Source organism: Diceros bicornis, chromosome 3 (assembly GCF_020826845.1).
Source record: "Diceros bicornis minor isolate mBicDic1 chromosome 3, mDicBic1.mat.cur, whole genome shotgun sequence".
Taxonomy (NCBI): domain Eukaryota; kingdom Metazoa; phylum Chordata; class Mammalia; order Perissodactyla; family Rhinocerotidae; genus Diceros; species Diceros bicornis.
Genome location: NC_080742.1, coordinates 8,625,252 through 8,646,515, shown reverse-complemented (window position 1 = coordinate 8,646,515; position 21,264 = coordinate 8,625,252). Strand labels below are relative to the sequence as shown.

Genomic DNA, 21,264 nt, shown 5'->3' with positions numbered 1-21,264 from the left:
CTCTAAGTAGCCATTTGATGGCTTTTCTGAGCAAAATCTTCTTCCCATTAATGTGGCCTCTTTTTTCCTCCTTTTCATAGAAGCCCATTAATATACTCACTCACTTTTCAAGTATTTATTGGTTCCCTACTCTGGGTCATGCACTGTAACGAGGTGCCAGAGTTGACTGAATGGTTCGTGTTTCTCACCCTCTGGAGGCGTGTAATCTAGCCAGCGAGCAGAGGAGCGCATGGGCGCTTTCAAAGCTCTGGTCTGAGCCCAGGGCTGCAGGGACTCACAGGGCTCTACAGGGAGCATGCGAGGGCTCCCAGGTGGAAGCAGTCCACCCATTCACTACCAAGGGGCATACCATTCACCCTGTGGCGAACTTTCTTTAATTCTGGTTTGTTAAAACATGGAAAGACATTACTGTAGTTCTTGCTTGTCCAGCAGCCCAAAAATCCTACCATGTCACAACATGATGTTGGGATAGAGAAAGAATATATATTGCAAAAAGCAAAAGTAAAAATTGGAAACCCACAGGTTCAAGAAAAAGGGCCTCAAAGCAAAGGAAGGACAAATGGCCACCAGATTAAAACAAATAAAAACTGCAAAGACCTTGTAGAGAAAGCCGGGAGGCACTTCCTGAGAGGCCTCGCTTGCAGATGGAGCGGAGGGCGCCAGCTGGGAGTCCTCGCCCGCCTTCTGCTCCATGCTCAGCTCTGGCGTGGAGGCTGGAAGAGCAGCACCATCGGTGGCCTCCTTGGGCTCTGCACCTAGGGTTATTTCGTGCTCTCCCTCCCCCTCATTGTTGGAGGCGGGCTGTATGACGACAGAAGGGATGACCTTCGCCTGGAGGAAGAAAAACATGGTGGTGCCGAGCAGGCCTGGGAGACAAGACTTCTGTGTTCTCCACAGGCTGTCTCTACCCCTGCCCCACCCTCCTTGGCTCCCACTTTCCCCACTTCCCTCATTCAACTAAATGCCTGTGGTTCCCTAAACCTTTCTGGCCTTTGGGCCTTCCACCTTGCAGGACCTTCCTCCTGACATGGCCTCCTTTCTCTCTCTCCTGAGACACAAACCACCACTGGGATTAATTTCCGCATCCCTCAAGGTCTCTGTGGAAACTGAGAAGAGGGAGAGGAGACTGAAGGGAGGGAGGGTGTTCAGGACAGGGTAGGGGAGAGTCCTGAACGGGAATGCAGCAGGATTCCAAGAGTGTCCCATTCCTGCCCCACTGAATAGTAACACTCGCTTGAAGCTGACATTTAACCTCCACTGCTTGCTTTTCTTTCTGAGTCCCATGGGCCTCCAGCATAGCCTGAAACCACATTGTTGGCAAAGATCTGGCTCGTGTCTGGAGACAATCTCCCTGTCCTTTGCTTGTGGATTCTCATTAGAGCCCACACTGCAGTTACAGCCTGAGGGGTTACAATCTCCACCAACCATGCCAAGTACTCTATTGTCTGGGGGGGAAGCAGAACCAAAGGATCAAGACCTCCCTTTTATGTTTTAACAAAGATGAGCAAGGAGGGGAGTTTCACCAGCACAATGGAAGTCTGGAGATGTTTACTGCCTTTCAGATCAAGTTCTACATTCCCCCAGATATCAGTGGACATAAGCACTTCCATTCTTGTTTGGAGAAAATAATACACTCTTTCAACAAGTATAACACTACATACAAAAATAATCCTGACGTTGTGACAAGAAAATGTCATGAAAAAATGGAATATACTTTTGAGTTATTTCTTCAAACACCAATATAATCTGCTTTCTTTCTAGTGGGATGAAAGGGATAATTCAGTTTCAAGCTTTGAGTAACCCTGGAGAGATTTTTGGAAATTTATTATGAGTAAAATAAACAGGAAAATAGAAAGCATACATTAAGCCCAGTCTTCACTGTGACCTTCCAGAATACAGAAGAACCAAACATGGGGCTTAGAAGAGCTGTCCTTGCTTTGGCACTTGGATTTGAGTCTCCCACGTCATGGAACATATGGACTTGTTGCCTTTGAACGCTTCTCTGAAGAAGTGAGGAGCTGGGGCTAAGTCCAACTTCACGTATGTATTTAATGACCCATTTTTCTTTTGAAGGTGCAACATTGGGATGGGCTTTTGGTGAAAGGAGCCTTAAGATGGGGTGAATTTGGGGCACTCTAATAATAACCACTACAAAATAGTAATAATAATAATAATATGATTTAACTTCTAATACTGGCTTCTCACCATGTGCCTGGCACAGGGCTCAGCACTTTATGGCCATTTTCTCTTAATCCATACAACAACCCTATTATTCTATCATCTTCTCTTTCTCCTCCCTCCATGCTCATCCTTTTCATCGTCTGTGCTTCATTCCTTTTCTCCATCACTTTATTGCAGTTTCCTTTTCCCCTATCTGTGCTTAAGTGCAGTCCACCATAGCACTGGGGGCTTGTGTGGATCCCCCCAACACTGATATTGAGGGAATGCTGCAACCACTCTTTCTAAGGATTTTTTTTTTTTTTTGGTGGAGTGGAATGCCACAAAATGGCTACAAACCTATTCCACATTCAAAAGAGTTATCATCATTAACCAATGGACAGTGCATTCTATCTGGCGCCATCTTCCTAGAACCTCCACTTCACTAGGACACTTACCTGAGGCGCTGCTGCTTCTATTTCTTCTGGTGGAGACCTGTCGCTATCCACGACTTCTGTGGCTTCAGTATCAATCCTGGCCTCCTCTAAACTCGCTCCCTCCCCCGCAGGAAGAGGGGACTTCTCTGTCTCTGCTTCCTCCACCGGGGCCCCCTCGGTCACCGAGGTTCCAACAGTCACATCAGCATCAGTTCCAGGTACGATCTATAAACCAGAAACCAAACAGGCCGTGTCTGTATCTCCATGGGCCTCAGTACGAGTCAGACCCAGCTCTTTCATTTCTCTCCTGTCTGCTGAGGCTCCTCAGATTTCAAAGCTTTCTTTGTAACGTACTGAAGCCCGGCATTCAGGTACAGCAGGGTCTACCACCTGTTCATCAAAACTCTGACTTCTGTTCTTCCTGGGCATCCAACAAGGTTACATTCCTCAGTTTGCCTTGCATTTAGGTGTATCCAGGGGAATTTGAATGGAAGTGACATATGCCACTCCTGAGACATGGCTTTTAAGGTGTGGGTGGCCCCTCCACAAGCTATTTCTATTTTTGTTGGCTGAAAGCAGAAGATAGCAAGGCCCTAGAGGACATCTCAGTCACCAAATGGAAGGGGCCTGACCCCAATATGTGGGTCATGGAAGAAAGCCACATATGAAAAGCATCCTCATTATGCAAAGTCAGAATTTTAAAAAATTGCATTTCAGTATAAACTTTAAAATCTTCATGGGGAGGGTCCCAGAAGCTAAATCACATTCATGGAAAAAAAAATTAGGAAGCTTTCTCAACGAGACTTCTTAAAAATGAAGGGAAAATCATTTTTGTTATCAAATATGCATTATAATCAAAAATCAAATCAGATTTGGGGTCCTTTACTTAGAGAAGCAAAACAAAAAAAAAAATGAGACTTTTGTTTCTAAAGTTGGGACACAGTCAAAAGAAGAGATTTAAGTAATATTTAAAACTTGCAACAATGAAATAAAGAAAACTGCGATCAGAAGTTTTAGTTTTGAACAAATTGGTTATGGAGTCCAAATCTTTAACAAGACTCGAGCGTCAGCTTTGCAGACCTGATTTGAGAGGTTTAAATCAGAAAGACTGAGGGAAGAAGGAGAATATTTGATTGATTTTATTTAATATACCCAGGACACATGTCTGAAAAAATGTAACTTGCTATCTGATGTGACTGGCATTAGCAATTCCTTTCCTTTATTGAATAAACTCCACCCAGTTTGTCATATTAAATTAGGAAAGCTCTAACGACGCAGATATTAACTGTCAAACCCAGAATACTAAAAAGGGGCATGGAGAGCACCCGCAGAGTGGGCACCAGAAACGGGAGATTGATAGTATGTGCCATACACCTACAGTCATAGCAAGGCATTTTTAAAAACGTTTCTTCTGTGGCCAGCCTGGCTGCATAGTGGTTAAGTGCCCATGCTCTGCTTCAGCAGCCTGGGGTTCGCGGGTTCGGAACCCTGGGCACAGACCTACACACCACTCATTAAGCCATGCTGTGGTGACGTCCCACACACAAAATAGAGGAAGATTGGCATAGAGGTGTTAGCTCAGGGCCACAGAGGTGTTAGCTCAGGGCCACTCTTCCCCGGCAAAAAAAACAAAAAAAAAAACTTCCTTCTGACTCAAATTTATTTTTATTTATAAAAATAAACTATTGGAGAATACATTTTTCTGCCACATATTTTATTAAAGAAAAATAATGTTAACAGTTATATTATTTGTTATATGGCCACGTATTACTCATATTCTTAGAAATTGATTTCCTTCTCCTATGAAAATCTCTTGAGAATTTGGCTCTCCAAAGTGTGCAATGATCCACAATGTAGTCAATAGCCATTACATAGTATTTGTTTCTTTCTTCTACCCTGACATTAAAGTACATGGGTTCAGAAATATTTTTACATGAATTGTAACATACTTATTTAAAGTGAATTTATAAATGTTGATAATCATTGAAGTGCAGTAACAGGTACATGGGGATTCATATTTTGGTGAATGACTGAAAATTCCCATAATAAAAAGTTTATTTGAAATTTTAGGAGAATTGCATCTCTAGTTTTAAATAAACACTGCTCTTTTTATGTATTTGTTGCCGCTGTCAAGAGAGTAACAATCAGAACATAAATTAGGAAAGCATCTTAATTCCAAGAACAATGAAACAACTGCTGGTAGCTTTACTGTTGGAGAAATCAACAAGGTTTCTCCAGGATCCTAAGGACCTAGCAAAGTTTCCTCCACATGAGAAACTATACATAAAGGCAATGAGCATACAATGGACTTACGGACTCACATATAGAAAGCAAGTTGTGTTGTCATAATCCTAAATCATTTAATGCTTTCCATCTGTCTGGAAAATCACACTCATGACGTGAACATCCCACTGGTTTCAACAACTCCACACCAGATGGACTCTATATACATGCAGACAGTATGGACACACAGAGCAATATATACCACCACATGCACACATGCATATTGTTACACATCAAAAAGCAGCCGTTGCATTATTTCACAGGCTACTCCCCAAAGTGATTATACATAAATCCTTCTCTACATATACAGTTCAAGCACATACTATTAGTAGTTGACTTTTACTATTAACTGAATTGATACATCTCCAGAAGAGAATGTATTTCTGTGAAGCACTGATGGTGTTGCCGAAGGTAATTTTTTAAACTCTCTCCATACAAATTGAATGTTAATAATGAGTCCCTGATTTATCTCTAGTGCTCTATATACCTATCAATTTGACTGTATCATATTTTACTATTGCAAGATATACATGTTATCACATTTCCTTTGCTAAATAATTTAAACAGGCATCACTGGCTGGACCTGATTTAGACCTACCTGACAGTGTGGCTGCTGTGACGCCCGCCACCAGCAGGTGGAGGCCAAGGGCTCGATCAGTCCCTGCTCTGACATTTGCTGAATTCGCAGGAGCAAATACCCTGGCTTCAGCACATCAGCAATTTACCTGATCTCTGTCACAAACAATGGGATGGAGCATGTAGAAAACTGTTGATAACAATGATGGCAAACAAAAGTGACCAAAATATTGAAATTAACAGTGCTGGTAGAGGCAAGGTGCCAAGGAAACGGGCACTTTGCTGAGAGAAAAAGCCAAACAATTTGAATGACTTAGAAAAGGGAAGAAATGAACACTCCTCCATTCTCCTCTGAGTCCATAAGTAATGAATTCCTATTTCTCTAGCCAAAATAGCACTTTGATTTTACAGAGCTTAATAACAATGCAGAAACAGAGAAGGATTGTCAGTTACCTGTATTCTCTCACATCTGTCTGCCTTTGGCACTGCTCTGAAAATCAAGGATTCCCCAATCCTCCCTTTATGTCTGGAATATGATCCACATTTTCAGCTTTTACCAAAACAGTTCCAATGCATATTTACTGACTGCAGTAATAGACCAACATAAAAATGGAAAACAGGAATCCATTTGCTCAGATTAGGTGTTAGTTCTAAGATAAAATCAAAGAAAGATTGACAAGATTTTCAGAGATAGAGTTATCCTTCTTTTTATTATTATTTTTATGCATCCCAATTTGGTAGCTATTTGTAGCTTTAAAAAAGAAAAGCATCTTCTAGACTCTAGTTACTACTGTAGATGTCACACCTGCTAGGAAAAACCAAAACGATAACTGACTGCTATTTGTTCTCTTTTTTTTAACTGTTAACCAGGGAAACCAGAGGACTGAAACTACAGAAAGTATTTCAAGCTTTTGATATTCAACATTATTAAATTTTTCTCTTCACTCCAAATGTTAAGAGAAACACCACTGTCCTATCTTATGTCAAAACTGTACTTTCTAAATGTCCATCCATGGATGAACGGACAAAGAAAATATGCGTGTGTGTGTGTGTGTGTGTGTGTGTGTATACACACACACACACACACACACATATATAAAAATATATAATGGAATATTGTTCAGCCATAAAAGGAAGAAAATCTTGTCATTTCTGACAACATGGATGGACCTTAAAGGCATTATGCTAAATGAAATAAGTCAGACAGAGAAAGAAAAATACTGTATGATCTCACTTGTATGTGAAATCTAAAAAGCAAAAACAAAATAACCCCAGCTCATACATACAGAGAACAGACTGGTGGTTGCCAGAGATGGGGGTGGGGGGGGTGGGAGAAATGGGTGAAGATGGTCAAAAGGTACAAACTGCCAGTTACAAAATAAATAAGTTATGGGGATGTAATGTATGGTGACTATAGCTAATAATACCGTATTACATATTTGAAAATTACTAAGAGAGTAGATCTTAAAAGTTCTCATCACAAGAAAAAAAAATTTTTGTAACTGTGTAAGGTGACGGACGTTAACTAGACTCACTGTGATCATTTCGCAATGTATACAAATATCGAATCATTATGTTGTACACCTGAAACTCATATAATGTTATATGTCAATTACATCTCAATTAAAAAAAACACAAAACAAAACAAAAACTGTACTATCTGTTGGCCAAATATATTTACGGTGGAAAACATCTAAGGCAAAGAGAAACTAAAAAAAAAGCTCTCCCTGCCCTTGGGCACATGTTGATTACTGTCTCCACAAGGTCCCCGAGGCACAAGCACCATGACTGTTGTCAATTTGTGCATTAATCAAATGGAAATCACAAGGGTCAGCACAGACCTTCTATGAGATGGCGAGCCGTGGCTACCGCTTCACCACACTGTGCGCATCTCCCTGCTTCCTTACTGTCTGCCTGAGAAGTCTCCGTGGGGAAAGCAATAAGGTTATGGCATTCACGTCTGAGTCCTTTCACACACCTAATTGCATTAGCAAAATATTCTGGAAGTAAATGCAATGAATGCAGTGCAATAACGGCCTCAGTATCCTGCAGAGTAGGAAAACACAACTGGGTGACAGAAACTAGCCAGTCCCTGTAGGAGACTGTGTTGTGAACACAGGTCAACAAGGACTGAGACCTCAGACTAGCAAAAGTAGTGACAGGCTGCAGGAGAATTTGTAATCTCTGAGCTTTGTGTAATTTATTGATTTATTTTATTTATTCATTGTTCGCTTTCTTGGCAATATTAGCTCTGAATAATGCCTGAAAAGCAGGTTGCCACTCGTGTAACTAGTCTGAATGAGGACAACTGAAGGAATGCCCTAGCATGAAATTCCATACTTATCTGTATGGTAAGTTCTTTTAACTCAAAATAGGTATTTTTCTGATTAAAAAATAATGGATACAATAGGTTTAAAAATAATAAAAGAAATAACTTATGGTAACATTTTGATGTCTTTATTTTTATTCATTTTCTATGCATACAGGGGCTTTATTTATGTTTATTTGTTTTACGATACATGGATCACTTTTCTTAGAAAAATTCTATCAATGGCTATTGCTTTTTTTATTTAACAATTTATTTAACAGTTCTCCTACCACTGAACCTTACCTAGTTGGTTTACAGTTTTTAAATGTTATAAATAACACTGTGAGAAATATCTTGGTTTGTAACCATATTCACCACAATTATTTAGGCTGTATATTTACATGATTTAAATACTAAACCCTGCTCCCTTTATTTCTGATGTCTTTATTGAGGATTTTGGGGCTTTTGCCCAACATTTTATTATGAAAAAGCTCAACATGAACATCCAGGTACCCACTACCTAGGACTTTCAATTGACATGTTGCTACATTTGCTTTATCATATGTCTTCCTAACTATCCATATTGATTTTTTGCCACTGACGAGTGGCGTATGTCTGCGCCTGGGAACCAAACCCGGGCCGCCAAAGTAGAACACGCCACACTTCATCACTAGGCCACTGCGGCTGGCCCTATCGATATTGATTTTGATTCATCTTTCACTCAATCACAATATATCTTCTGAAGAGATTTTTCAGGCATTCAAAGGTGATGCTACAGCCCTTATATATTTGGTAATGTCTTTCTGCTGCTTTCATACATGACCAACTACTGTCTTGGTAGTTCAGCAAACACATTGCTACAATGTGTTTTTTTGTGTGTTCACATTCTATGTTTCTAACAGCTTCTGACCTTTAGCATGGGGGAGGACAAGTCTTAGGACTGCCTAATTGTTGTTCTTTCGTCGTGCATTTTTTCCCCCAATCTACATGGCTGCAGAACTTTTTGGTAAACTTTGAATTTAAAATTTTAAAAGAATACAGCTAGAGGCTAGTCTCTCATTGAGTTTGCCTTTTGGTGACTTCTTATGATCTGCATGCAGGAATTCCTTCAACTGGGAACACTTCAGCTCAGGCGTGTTTTCTTCTGTTAAATTGGCTACTACTGCTCTATGCTATTCTTCACAGTCTCTTCTTTGGCAACAGCAATCATCCATGACTTGTGTCTTCAGTCTTTGGCCACCATATCAATCTCCTCCGATTGTCCTTTTCCTCTTCGTGTTGGGAGGACTCTTCCAGTTTGTCCTCACATCACGAAATCAATTCTCTACACTGTTGCTTCTGGCCTTGCCCACTTCTTGTGCAAATTTTAATTCTAATACTACATTTCCTCCCCTTAAAATCTCTTCTTACATCAGTAAGCTTCTTTCTCATCTACCTCATAAGCAGCTCTCTCTTCATCCCAATGTGGTTGCCTTATCATCTCATCTTTCATTTTTTGCTTGACATATTCAAGGACATCTTAAATTTTACTGACAACAAAAAACAAATTTTTCCTTTGTGCTTTTGTTAAATTTTTTTTGTTCACTGAAGAAAATTTAAACTCTGTAACTATTTTGCAATTGTTTCCTTCTTTTGTGTTGCTCTATCTATAGGCCCTATGCTGTTTTTAAAATATGCTCATTTACTTAGTTATCTAAAACTAAGAGAAATCTCTCTAGGTCTAATGTTTCCACTGGACATGGAAACATTTTCTTTGTTCCATTTTACTCTCCCTCTAGGAACTCTTAGTTGTCCTTTTCAGAATAGGGGCTGGGGAGGGATTCCTCATGTGTCTACACATAACCATCTGCCTTGAAGCCCCAAACACATGTGTCAAAGGATGTACTGGTGTGAGAGTGGCAGCAGGCCCAAGATGACCTGGATGCTCCAGAAAGGAGCGCCCATCCTCATGGGGGCTACATGCCAGTCATCTTCTATCTGGGGTGGGGTGGATGAGACTCTCATATACTTTTCTCTCTATGCCAGGCTCAGTTATTATACTTTAAGGACCTATTTATGCCTTGGTTTGTGGAAAATTCTCCTGGTCTTGGCTAATATTTCTAGAACACAGTACCACTGACGCTTTGACCTTCTTTGCATATTTAAGTGTAAAGAGCACTAAAATGAAAAAAAAAACAGTAATAGTGAATCTGATATGATTTTTTGTGATTTATTTTTTAATATTTTAAGTTTTCTCATACCATCTTCAACTTATGTGCTCCTGGGATGCATTTCATCTAAAATACTCCTGGGGTAAATGACATAAATGATAAATAAAGAATGTAAGATACATATTTTTAATTTTAGCCAAATGCTGTTCTTCCATGGCTAAATGACATTTTGTACCAGAGTCAGAGAGGAGCCGTCTTCCTGACATTTGCTCTTGGCAGGGATGCTTAGCTGAAAGATCACTGACTTCTCGGTTTACCAATTTACCCCAAACATGGAGAGTAATAATTCTGATCCACAGACAGGCTTCTGCTTGACAGTCTAAATATATGCATATTCTGCAGCCTGGGGGGGGAAACTGACATTTACTGTGAATCGACAGTTTTCCAGGCACTATCCCAGGTGTTTCACATTTACTGCATATTATTCACCTAACAACCCTATTAGATATCATTCCCACTTTCTAGACAAGTCAACTAATACTTAGAGTCAAAGTAACTCATCCAGTCAGTAAAACAGGATTGAGAAAGTCTAACTCTAAATTCTGTGTTTTTTCACACCAACCTGCTATCCAAAAAGACAACACACCTCTCAAATCAGCGAGTTCCACAGTGATCCTGAGACCTGGATGCCTCCACAGACCCCCTGCTTCCTACTCACAACGCCTAAGCCAGCGATGTTGGGTGAAGAATGCGAGTGTGCTCTTATAAACAGCCAATGCATTCACTTACAGTCCTGGAATGCTACTCTTTAAAATGAGATGCATAGATGATAAATAAAATCTTTCTTTATTCATATACATGTGGGCACCTAAGCAAACACGTCATAAAATCCCACTTAATTAATAGCAAATTATATGGTAAAAAGATATCAAGAAGAGGCTGGCTGGATAGAATTTCTCCACATTACTTTTGCCAGTAGTCTTGTAGATTCCATTGTTTAGAAAGATATGTACAGAATGGGAAAGTGGAAAAAATGATCAACCACTCTTCTCCTGGCTTTATCCATCACACTACAGAGTTACAACTGAGAACACAGCAATCCGGCTGTGAACATTCATAGCTATCTTCACAAGTTAGAGATTAATGTGATCCCAAAGCTGGAAGGATCAGAGGGCTCACCTAACCCAACGTTCTCACTGCACAAGTCAGGGAACACGGTGGAGTGGGAGTAGTACCAGGGACGGAGCCGGAGATGGAGTTATAGTTCTGACTCTTCCACTAACGAGCATTGAGCGGGATGGACTCCTTGAGTCTCTCTGGGAAGTAACAAAGGGAAATAAATGTGACACTGGCAATTCTGGCTACAGGCTACCCTTGACTTTTCTTCCCCATCCCTTATTCTTGATCCCACTTGAGCTCTTGATTCGTCTGAAGATCCTAGCATTTGTATAAAAATACAGGATTTTCTTCAGGATCCATTTTAAAGAAAAGCCCAAGAGGCAGCTAGGGCTATTATGGCCCCAAAGGGAAGATTCCTGTACTAAGACGCAGGCTGGTGGCTGGTGCTCCTCTTCACGCAAACTGTACTGAAAACACTGCAGGTCATAATTTTCCTTCAGCACAACTGTAGGGGTGAGCTCTCCCTTGGAACACTGAGCCTCCAATGGTGTTGCTTTCAAAGGCGGCACTTGGTATTACAAACTTCATTTGATACATCTATGTGCTTTCTTTCTAATAAAGGAATTCAGTGGGTTTTTTAATCCTGACCTTCATCTCAATCATCTTTTTCAATCTACTCTCCTAGTATTGCCTGCAGTCCTGTCAGAAACCCTCAGCAGTCAGGTCCCAGCACGACTCAGCTGCTGGCAGCAGTGTTGCCATGGCAACATCTGTCGGAATTAGCCCTCGACTCTCTTTAAAAATTAAGACCATCTGCAGAAATGCCAAAGTTAATAAATTTTTGGTTAATTTGGTCTTTAAGGTCACGGCAGAATATCCAATAATGATAAATATTAAAACATTAAAGTTTTAATTAGAGATTTATTTGCAAAGTGTATGGGAGAAGTGGATAGCAAAAGCGGATTTATCTTTTGAAGCAAAGGTAAATACTGTGTACTGCACACTCTCCAAGATGGAGACACCAGCAAGTACTAGTTTCTGAAGCAGCCACAAAGGACAGCCTCACGGAGGTCGCAAATAGTTTGTTAAAGACATTCTTTAAGGAAATGCCTTTACAGCACAACGAACATTTTACCTTGCCTGGCCACGTTATCTTTGAAGGATGTGTAAAGCATTTACTGCAGCTGCTCAAACTGCCTTCTTGTGAGGGGACCCAGGCTTGGGCCGGCAGAAGGCAGAGGTAGGGCTGCCAGACACACCCAGAGATCAGATGAAAAAGTGATGATCCGCAAATCACTGAAATGTCATCATGCTCTGTTGGCAAAATTCCCAACCCTGACCCTGCCAAGAACCACATACACCTACTTGGGCAGCCTAGGATATGGCCAGATGGCAGTATGAGACCTGAATCTTGAGGAGAGGTAGGCAGCTGACAGTTGTACTTGGAAGGCCCAACTGCCAACCCTGTGATTTTGCAGCCTTTAAGTAGTCCACGGCATTGGCGAGTAGAACCTACTCCATGATAATTTGTCACCCCAAGTGTCTAGCAAATAGAGGCTGGAAAAGAAGCCATAAACAAAGGATGCCCTCATTACCACAGGGGATTTGGAAATCCTTAATTTCTTAACGTAATAAGTTGTAGATTTTTGAGAGCAGGAAGTGAGTTTATCAGGTACAACCCTCTTAAGAGAGAAACGAGATAACTGGCAGAGAAGGGTACACTGATTTCCCCAAGGCCACCTCACTGGTCAGACATGGAGCCAATTCTCCAGACTCCCAATCCAGGAGTCTTTCCAATACATCTCCTTGGACACTTGCTTTGCAGCCAAAGTGAGGGATAAGGAGACACGCTGCCTCTGAGAAGCTCAAGCTTGAGGCTGCACAAGTATTTCTGTTTCATTTTGACCCTTCAGCAACAAACCAGGAATATCCACCAAGTTTAAGCATCAGTTGTGGAAAAGTCCTGAGAGATTTCAGCCTAGTTGTGACCCTGATAGCTTTAGTTAGATGTGATATGAAGTTAGTCTACCGATGTACATTTAGATAACCTGTTCTCTTCACAAACATAGCATCTGGAGTAGTCGAGATAGATATCTATAGGTTAAAATGCCAGGATTTGAATTTCACGTCACGACTTTCTGCGTGTGTAATCTTGGTGAAGCCACTTAAACTCTCTGTGTCTCAGTTTCCTTAATCTGTAAAATGGGGTAATGATGCCTAAATAATGCCTGTTTCATGGGATTGCACATCAAATATTAGCACTCAATAGTATCTATTATTACCATATGGTCCTGTTTACTACAATTTAGCTCTCTTGGAGTTTTAGTTATCCTTTCACTTCAGGCCACACACAGTAATTCTCAAAGGCAGCATCTGAGCTGCTTGAGACTTGATGTTGGAACACAGGCAATTTGCTAGAGAAGAGGAAGGGATCTCTAATCTCAAATCAAGAATTTTTTCCTGATCATACCTATGGTTCCAGGTCATGTCCACTAATGAGGAGTGGCCCATGTAAAGGGTCTTTCTACCCCAGAGGTGTTGAGAGAATGGACAAAACAAGAAAGGGCAAGAAGCGGATGCAGAATTGCAACACACACTGGTCCGGATGTTCAGTTCCATATCATTCATGGACCAAATAAATCTCAGCACTGTCACCTGTAGAATGAGAGAGCTAAGCCAGTAGAACACATCTCTAAGGCTCTGCCAGGTCTAAATTCTAATTTACAGGGTAGGACTAAAATTAATGTTGGGGGGTGGGGCATTATTGTCTAAGCAGAGTTGTCCTCGTAACATTTGAATGGGTCTGGTCTTACATAGGTTACCCAACTGTGCAGATAGCCAAGAATGGTTTTGACATGGGCTTGTGAATTGAGCCCAATATGCACTAAGAAGAGAGAATAAGGAGTTTTTTCTATCCCGAAGTTAATTACAACCAAAGCCACGCTAAAAACATCAAGCTAAAGCACTAGATTTAGTATGTGACAAAAAGTATACACCAAGCCAGACACAAACGGTCACATATTGTATGAGTCTTTATATGAAATACCCAGAGTAGATAAATCCATAGAGATAGAGGGCAGACTGGCAGTTACCAAGGCCTGGGGGAGGGGGGCAAGGGGGGATAATTGCTTAATGGGTTTTAATTTGGGGTGATGAAAATGTTTTGGAACTAGATAGAGGTGATAATTGTACAACATTATGAATATACTAAAGCCAATGAATTGTTTACTTTAAATCAATTTTATTTTATGCGAGTCTCACCTCAATAAGAAAAAGTACATGCCAAAAGTAACTTTTAAAAATCACTATGTCTCTGTTTCTATGTGTTTGTTTTTTGTTGTTGTTATCTACTACTTAATGAGTGAGATCATGCGGTATTTGACCTTCTCCCTTTGACTTATTTCACTTTGCATAATACCCTCAATGTCCATCCATGTTGTCACAAATGGCTGGATTTCATCATTTCTTATGGCTGAGTAGTATTCCACTGTGTATATATACCACATCTTCTTTATCCACTCGTCCCTTGATGGGCACTTAGGTTGCTTCCAAGTCGTGGCTATTGTGAATAACGCTGCAATGAACACAGGGGTGCATGTATCTTTACGCATTGGTGTTTTCAAGTTCTTTGGGTAAATACCCAGCAGTGGAATAGCTGGATCATACGGTAGTTCTATAGAGATTGGATTGGTGGTTACCAGAGGGGAAGGGGGGAGGAAGGAGGGCGAAAGGGATAATTAGGCACATGTGTGTGGTGATGGGTTATAATTAATATTTGGGTGGTGAACATGATGTAATCTATGCAGAAATAGAAGTACAATGATGTACACCTGAAATTTATACAATGTTATAAACCAATGTTACTGCAATAAACAAAAAATTAAAAAAAAAAATCACTATGGGGGCTGGCCCAGTGGCGTGGTGGTTAAGTTCACGCACTCCGCTTTGGCAGCCCGGGATTTGTGGGTTCAGATACCAGGCACAGACCTACCCACCACTCATCAAGCCATGCTGTGGCGGCATCCCACATACAAAACAGAGGAAGAGTCACAGAGATGTTAGCTCAGTGACAATCTTCCTCAAGCCAAAAAGAGGAAGATTAGGAATGGATGTTGTCCCAGGGCCAATATTCCTCATCAAAAAAAAAAAAAAGAAAGCACTAGGCACCCATCATATACAAATGGCTCCTCAATAGTGGAAGAACAATCTGAAACCTGATATTCACATTCACATATAATTATAATAACACTCTGAACAAATGACAACATTACATAATCCTCACATGGGCCTGTTCAAGAAGGGGCTTTGGAATATTAGATTCCAAAAAGTAGGGAAGATGGTTTGTGTGTGCTGCTTAGCAGTTGGCAGGTGGTTAATGAATACTCAATATCAGCTACATAATGAAACAGTGATGCTCCCATTTTCCAGGTATGGAAACTGACAAACCCAGGTCCACCTGCTCTGTGAGGCGTGGAGAGTTGTCCACCATCTTGTTACTTTCATTTTAGTCTTGGCTAATTTCATCTCTTCCCTGTGACTTGGTGCAATGGTAGAGAGAAAGAAAGATTTAGGCCCAATCTCTTGTGCCAACTTTGTATACATTTCTGGAGCTCATTTGCCTTTCTTCTTTTTCTATAACCACCTGAAGGAGGGTGCAGCTGAGGGGGCAGTGCCAGCCTTCTGAATGCCCACATCTCCCTGGCAATTAAGGTAGGAAAATTCCCTATCAATGGAACCAGTGTGAAGGTCCCTAAAAAAGAGAAAGTCTTCTCAGAAAGGGCCGAGAATTTTGATAGGACACAGCTTCTTCAGGAACCAAGAAGAAATTTTTGCTGATGGGGACCTTAACAAGACTGGGTCCCTTAACACTTATGACATGTAGCAAAATGAAAAAGGGGGTTGTTATCTTGCACGTCTGTTGCCTTCTCCTTCCCAGAGTAGATTTCCCTGACTTCTGCCTATCTTGGGGGAAACCACTTTTCATGATGATGATGACAATAATGATATCATCAAACTGTCATGGATTGAGGAACCTCTATGTGCCAGATGCTCAACTAGTGACATGTATTATTTCCAAGCCCTCACAGGAAACTTTGAAGGAAGTTATTATTAACCCATTTACATTTGAGGCAATTGGGGCTCAGATGTCACAGAGTTACTGCGAAGCACAATAAAAGAGAGCACAGCTTCTGACGGCAATAAGCAGCTTGTCTTTCCTAAACATAAAACTAATCATCTGAATGGAAACAAAGAGAAAGAAAATGACTGTCCAAATATTTCTATTTTAAGAGATCTGGCTGTCGTCTCTTTCAGGACCCCTAGATTATAGTGTCAATCAATCAACAAATCAATGACTCAGAATTTACTGGGAATGCATTATAAACATAGCCTGCTCTGGGCTGGGGGTCATGGAACAGAAAAGAAGCAGCGCCATTTGTCTGGCCTGAGGGGCAGTGAAAATGTAATTAGTTGGTAATGGGAATGCAGTCAAACTCAGAGAAAATAACCATTCCTATGATTTTTTTTTTCTGAGAAAGGTAAAAAGGTACATCCATCTCCAAAGCGTGTATATATTTAATTTAATTTAAAGCAAGCATGCTTCGGAGTGAGCCCTTCGAGTCTGAGATAACTCTATGATAAGAAATCAAGCTCCTCTGGTTTCCTCTGCTCTTCAGTGTCTTCCTCTGACATATCAGGAGCTCACATCTGGAGGCACAGTGGAAGCGTGGGCTTTCACGTTTACTTTGCACAAGGAGGAAATTCAAATGCTGTTCTCCATGCACATGACCGTCACAGAAGGAGGCCCCGACCGCTGTGTAATGTCGGCCTCCTCTACCAGTCTGTGTGAATGATGGCAGTAGGGGCCATATCTACTTACTGCATTGACGTATCCCCCAGATCCAGAGCAAAGCCTGACATCCAGAGAGGACTCAAATACATGTCAACTGAATGAAGGAGGAAACTACCACACGCATTCTATTCAAGCAGATAGAAATATTAATAGCAAGAGGAAGTTGACAGACTGTACTCTGGCATACATACACATATATTTGTTGGTTTAAATTGGTCCTGACAAGTCAACTTAAGTTTGGTGAAATTTTTAAAAAACAAAACACAGCAAAACCAAAAGTAGTAGTGTCTAAAATAATAGGTCAGTGTTTCATCTTCCAGAATTCTCTACAAATTTTAAAAGCAACTTTACCTTGGTCTTTTCCCCATTTATATGTTTTGGAAACGAAGCTAACCCTAAATTTAATTACAGAACATTATTTCTTTAAAAATAAAAGGCAAAAAAAAAGGGTATTGGTCCAGTTCACATCATTTGAGCAAAATACAGGAACTGACAGAAATTCAGAGAAAATTAGAAGAGGACTCTCTGTGAGAAAGTGGAAAAATGTGGGTAAAAATCATCTTTATCTGCTTTTTAACCTAATCCTCTTATATCTGAAACAAACATTGATCATTTTTTTCCTAAAGAAAATTTTTATCACTTATATAACATGGAAACATCTGGAGAAGAAGTAGCAAGTGTTGGTTTTTAAAATGCATCCTGCAGATATACTGGTAAAATTGGGTGTTGTAGGGAAAAACTAAAGACAATATTAGCTACGTGGGGAATAAAACAACAAACAAAAATGTAATAATTAAACTTTTCTTGAAAGCCCCAGGTTTCTTTGTGAACCACCAATAAAATTTCCTATTTTTGAAATTACACTTGTCTCTTTTTTTTTTTAACAAACCACCACAAACTTCACCTCATATGAAATGCATTCTGTCAAGACTCGAAATAATAACTGTGTGGTGACATTTCAGCAGCAGAAAGGATGACCTCAAAAAGTCATGTCAACCCAATCCTGACTGATGACAGCCACAGCCAGCCTGTTAATTAATGCCTGGGACGCAATGTGGACTTTTATGTCTTTACAACTAAATATCACACATCTAGCAACAGAAGAGACATTTTTTTAGAAAAAATAACCTTGATATTATGTTAGATTATTACGCCCAGAAGAAAGACGCTATACATCTACATTAGAGAACAAAAATACATTCTGTGTGATGTTACTTTCCTAAGGAGAAGAGAGAACATGGGGAAGAACTGACTTCATCCAAGCGTGTCAATTTTAACAATATGGAAGGTAGCCACTTTTGATGAGCATTCGGCAAACTGAAGTGCTGTAAGCTGCCCTCTCTTAGTTAACGCTATTCCTATTATTTTTTAGTACACATGAGGAAGGAGAAATAAACAGTTTGAACTTGTTCTCCTTGGAGAGGGTGGCTCACATGGTGAGTTCTGTACCAGCTGTGCTTCTGGGTCTCAGCAGGTGCCTGAGTCCCTCATAAGACTCGCCAAATTGCCTTGTATTTCACAAGGAATCTAAATTTTTCATTCTCTACAGTTTACTTATAAACTTGAGTGAGGGAAGCTGGTTTTAGTGATGGTTGATGTTTGTACCATATCGTTTGTTAAATATTTTTAATATCACCACTGGTTAAAAAGATTATAAATCTTTTATAAATCTTTACATACATAGTTGGTATGACAAAGTAGGTACTTGGAAATTGGTAGCTACTAATATTTTTCACTGGAAAACCAATGAACTTGGGTTCTGAAAAAACAAAACCTACTTACATAAGTTTGTCAAAAAAAGGCTGGATGTGAGAGCTATGTGGTCATGATCCTCTGAGAGGGGATCATGGACAATCACAGAGCCTGTATTTAACAAGTCAGCCTGTCTATTTCACATCTCCAATCTTGCCCCTTGCTCAAAATCATGGGCATTGTGGCATCAAGCCTTACACTGAATAGTCTGGGGCACGGAATCAATGTAGTCTGAGAGTACTGGTGAAGATGAAGTCTGTGCTGCTATTCAAAACACAAATTTGATGAGAACTTTTCAGAATTGAAGCAATTCCTAAATCAATATCCGAACCTAATCAATATCTTTTTAACTTTCTAGTAACACCTATATTCTTTTTAAAATCAATTATCTTCTTAATTATAACAGTAGTCAAAAATTCAATTGTATGTTGCCCTTCCTTTGTTATTTAAATAATCTTAAAGGTAAGTTGGGTGGACAGATCACAATCTGACAACAAATGAAAATGCTCCATCTGCACTGAGTTATTGATATCACCAGTGAATCTGGGAGTAACAGTTAGAAAGAAAACCCCTGGACATTGGACCACAGAGCCTCAGCACTCCCCAGCCTAAAGTCTGTGCAAGCAGCACTCTTGGGAGGGGCTCAATCAATCTAGTGGAACATATTTCTTGTTTTCCCTACAGGACTTGGTCCAATTCCATATCTTTAAATGGAAAATATGATCATTTTTCTTGAGTTAGTCTCAATTTGTATTTCCCATCACTATCTTGCCCTATTATTTATTTTTCTACTCTATTAATAAACTATAGATTTGACCTATCCTTTTCCTGGTAAAATAACCTAGGGCACCAACAGCAAGAAATGTAACTTTATTTCTCTAGTTATCTAAATCTAGGCAATGTTATTTTGGGGAATAGAGAGATTGGCTTTCCTCTTTGTACAGACTCTATGAAGGCTGTGGTAAATGGTACCCTGACTAAAATAGCTGGGAGACATTTTAACTGCATTTCATAAATAAACTTTTTCATTCTCCATGGGTATTCTGAATTAAATTTTCCTTGGTATTATTCTACACTTTCACGAGTGTTACACTATCCAATTCAAATGGTGCATAAAGAGCTCATCCCAGCTTGTGAGGCGGTGTGGTATATGGCTGCATGGAGCAGGGTAAGAGGAGGTTTCCAGGCAGAGAGATGGGTCTCCATCCTTGTACAAAATACATCCTCAAGGTCCCTCTTATTATAAGAGACGGCACCAGACTTAATTTTGAGCAAATGGTTGTACACATAGGAATCCTTATAGACTCACGGATTTGTAACATGGGATTTCAATCCCTTATTGGGCCTTAACCAACTTACAAAATTAATATTGTAAGAAATCAATATGTAGACATAACCAACACAGTTATTATCTTTCTGTTTGTCACCTGCAGGTTGGTCTCTAATTGAAGGCACATCTCCAGCTGTCACAGGTAGAGCACAGCATTAACTATTCTGATTATTTGTGAGTTCTACAACCTATCTACCATGAAAGGGAGATATCAGAAAGAACCAAGGCATCCTTTTCTGAGAACCAAGGCTGTGGCCGCATGACAGTTTTCTCTAGATCATGAGAGCAGGTCTCTGGATATCTTCCTTTTTAAAAAATAAAAGTGAATGGAGTTTCTCTGTCAAAGGAACAAAGGTTATTTGAACCTGGGGAGCCATGACAGACATGGAGGTGATTTGGCCCAAGTTAAGCACGGATGAGAAGGGAGAAAGGGCATCATGAGATGAGCACGGCTGCCGCAGGGGAGGCAGGTGGAGGGTCGGGGGAGGTGGCGCTCACCACAGCCCCCTCCACGGGCTCCTCAGCCCCGGCGTCGTGTCCAGGTTCCAGCCCAACAGCAGGCGTTGCAGCGGCAGGGCGCTCCTCTGCTTTCGGCTCTGTGGGTGGAGCCTGTTCAGATTCAGCCTTTGATGGTTTGTTTGGAGGGTTAGAGGAAAAAGATTCAACAAGTGAATAGATAACATTATAGAATAATGGGCAATTAAGATTTCCTTCATCATCCTACAGGCAATTAGCTTCATTAAATCTGTACTGGAAAAAAGCCCCACATATGGCATCATGGGCCTTTATAGAACTGAAAGGTCTAGGAATGGACTAGTACTAAGCTTCTCTTTACCATCATCTGTCATTTCCCTTGAAGTGAGGCAAAGACTTACCATTTGGCTACTCAGTTTACTTACTACAACTCACTCACTTCCTCATGACATCTTTAAGAGATGCTAAAATTGTACTTTCTGCTATTTAGCAGAGAGACAGGAGATCCTAGGAGCTCCCAGCCTTGCCAATTGGAAGGAGTGAGGAAGAGCTCACAGGGCACACAGTTCTGGGACCTCCCAGCTCTGCTGACATGCATTGCACTAAAAAACTGAGGAGTCATCCCAATATTCAGATCAAAATGCATTAATCTGCAGGCCTAGGTCACTATAAAGCTGTTGTGTCACTGCCAGGCTGGGAGGAGCAGACCAGGTTCCTGGCAAGTAGCCACCACAATCTGAGATACTTAGCTGCCTTAAATACTCCTGTTCAGTCCCTTCCCCTGCTCCCTCCAACAAAATCTTTCACAATCAGTTTATTTCACATAA

General features: G+C 40.5%; 1 protein-coding gene across 3 annotated transcripts in view; it reads right to left on the bottom strand.

Annotated features, from left to right (window-relative positions):
- Positions 1-21,264, bottom strand: part of AMPH (amphiphysin) — a 243,767-nt gene that overhangs the window by 8,097 nt on the left and 214,406 nt on the right. Inside the window, exons 17-19 of one of the 3 annotated variants that reach the window (XM_058570689.1) lie at positions 20,462-20,587; positions 2,616-2,819; positions 598-831 (exon numbers count right to left, since the gene is read on the bottom strand). In XM_058570689.1, coding sequence (XP_058426672.1) covers positions 598-831; positions 2,616-2,819; positions 20,462-20,587 — 564 coding nt within the window. The remainder of the gene's footprint in view (positions 1-597; positions 832-2,615; positions 2,820-20,461; positions 20,588-21,264) is intronic. The other 2 variants (XM_058570705.1, XM_058570697.1) reach the window with 2 other exon arrangements.